The sequence below is a fragment of the Eurypyga helias genome, unplaced genomic scaffold (assembly GCF_000690775.1).
Source record: "Eurypyga helias isolate BGI_N326 unplaced genomic scaffold, ASM69077v1 scaffold16211, whole genome shotgun sequence".
Taxonomy (NCBI): Eukaryota; Metazoa; Chordata; class Aves; order Eurypygiformes; family Eurypygidae; genus Eurypyga; species Eurypyga helias.
In genome coordinates, this window is record NW_010230359.1 from 80,998 (window position 1) to 81,364 (window position 367).

Below are 367 nucleotides of genomic sequence, written 5' to 3' on the forward strand. Positions count from 1 at the left end.
TTTGTGGGGGGCTTAAGCCTTCCAGAACTCTTTCCGTGGAGGAGGAGTATGTGACAGCAGCCCCAGGAAAGCTGGAGGACCTGGTCCCAGAGGAAACCTCCAGCCCTACCACCCGGAATCCAAAAGAAATTGGCTGGTAGGACGGGGTGGCTCCCTGATGTCCCTGCTCACCCACCCAACCCCACAACACAGGGCCGGGGGGGTTAACGGACGCGGGGTACTTACTAATCTCCGGGACATGGGTGTCTTGTCATCCTCAGGGAGGTGCTGCTCGAGGGCCAGCACGATGCAGTTGGCAATGATGGTTGCCAGGATCATGTACTCGAAGGGAGTGGAGGGGAGTTAAGGAGCAGAGAAGTGGGTGACG

At 58.6% G+C, this 367-nt stretch overlaps 1 protein-coding gene across 1 annotated transcript in view; it reads right to left on the reverse strand.

Annotated features, from left to right (window-relative positions):
• The window catches only part of LOC104516403 (voltage-dependent R-type calcium channel subunit alpha-1E-like), a gene marked incomplete at both ends in the record, with an annotated part of 81,547 nt that overhangs the window by 80,990 nt on the left and 190 nt on the right, over positions 1 to 367 (reverse strand). The window contains 1 exon segment of the mRNA XM_010160712.1: positions 226 to 329. Within this exon segment, the coding sequence (XP_010159014.1) occupies positions 226 to 329 (104 nt within the window).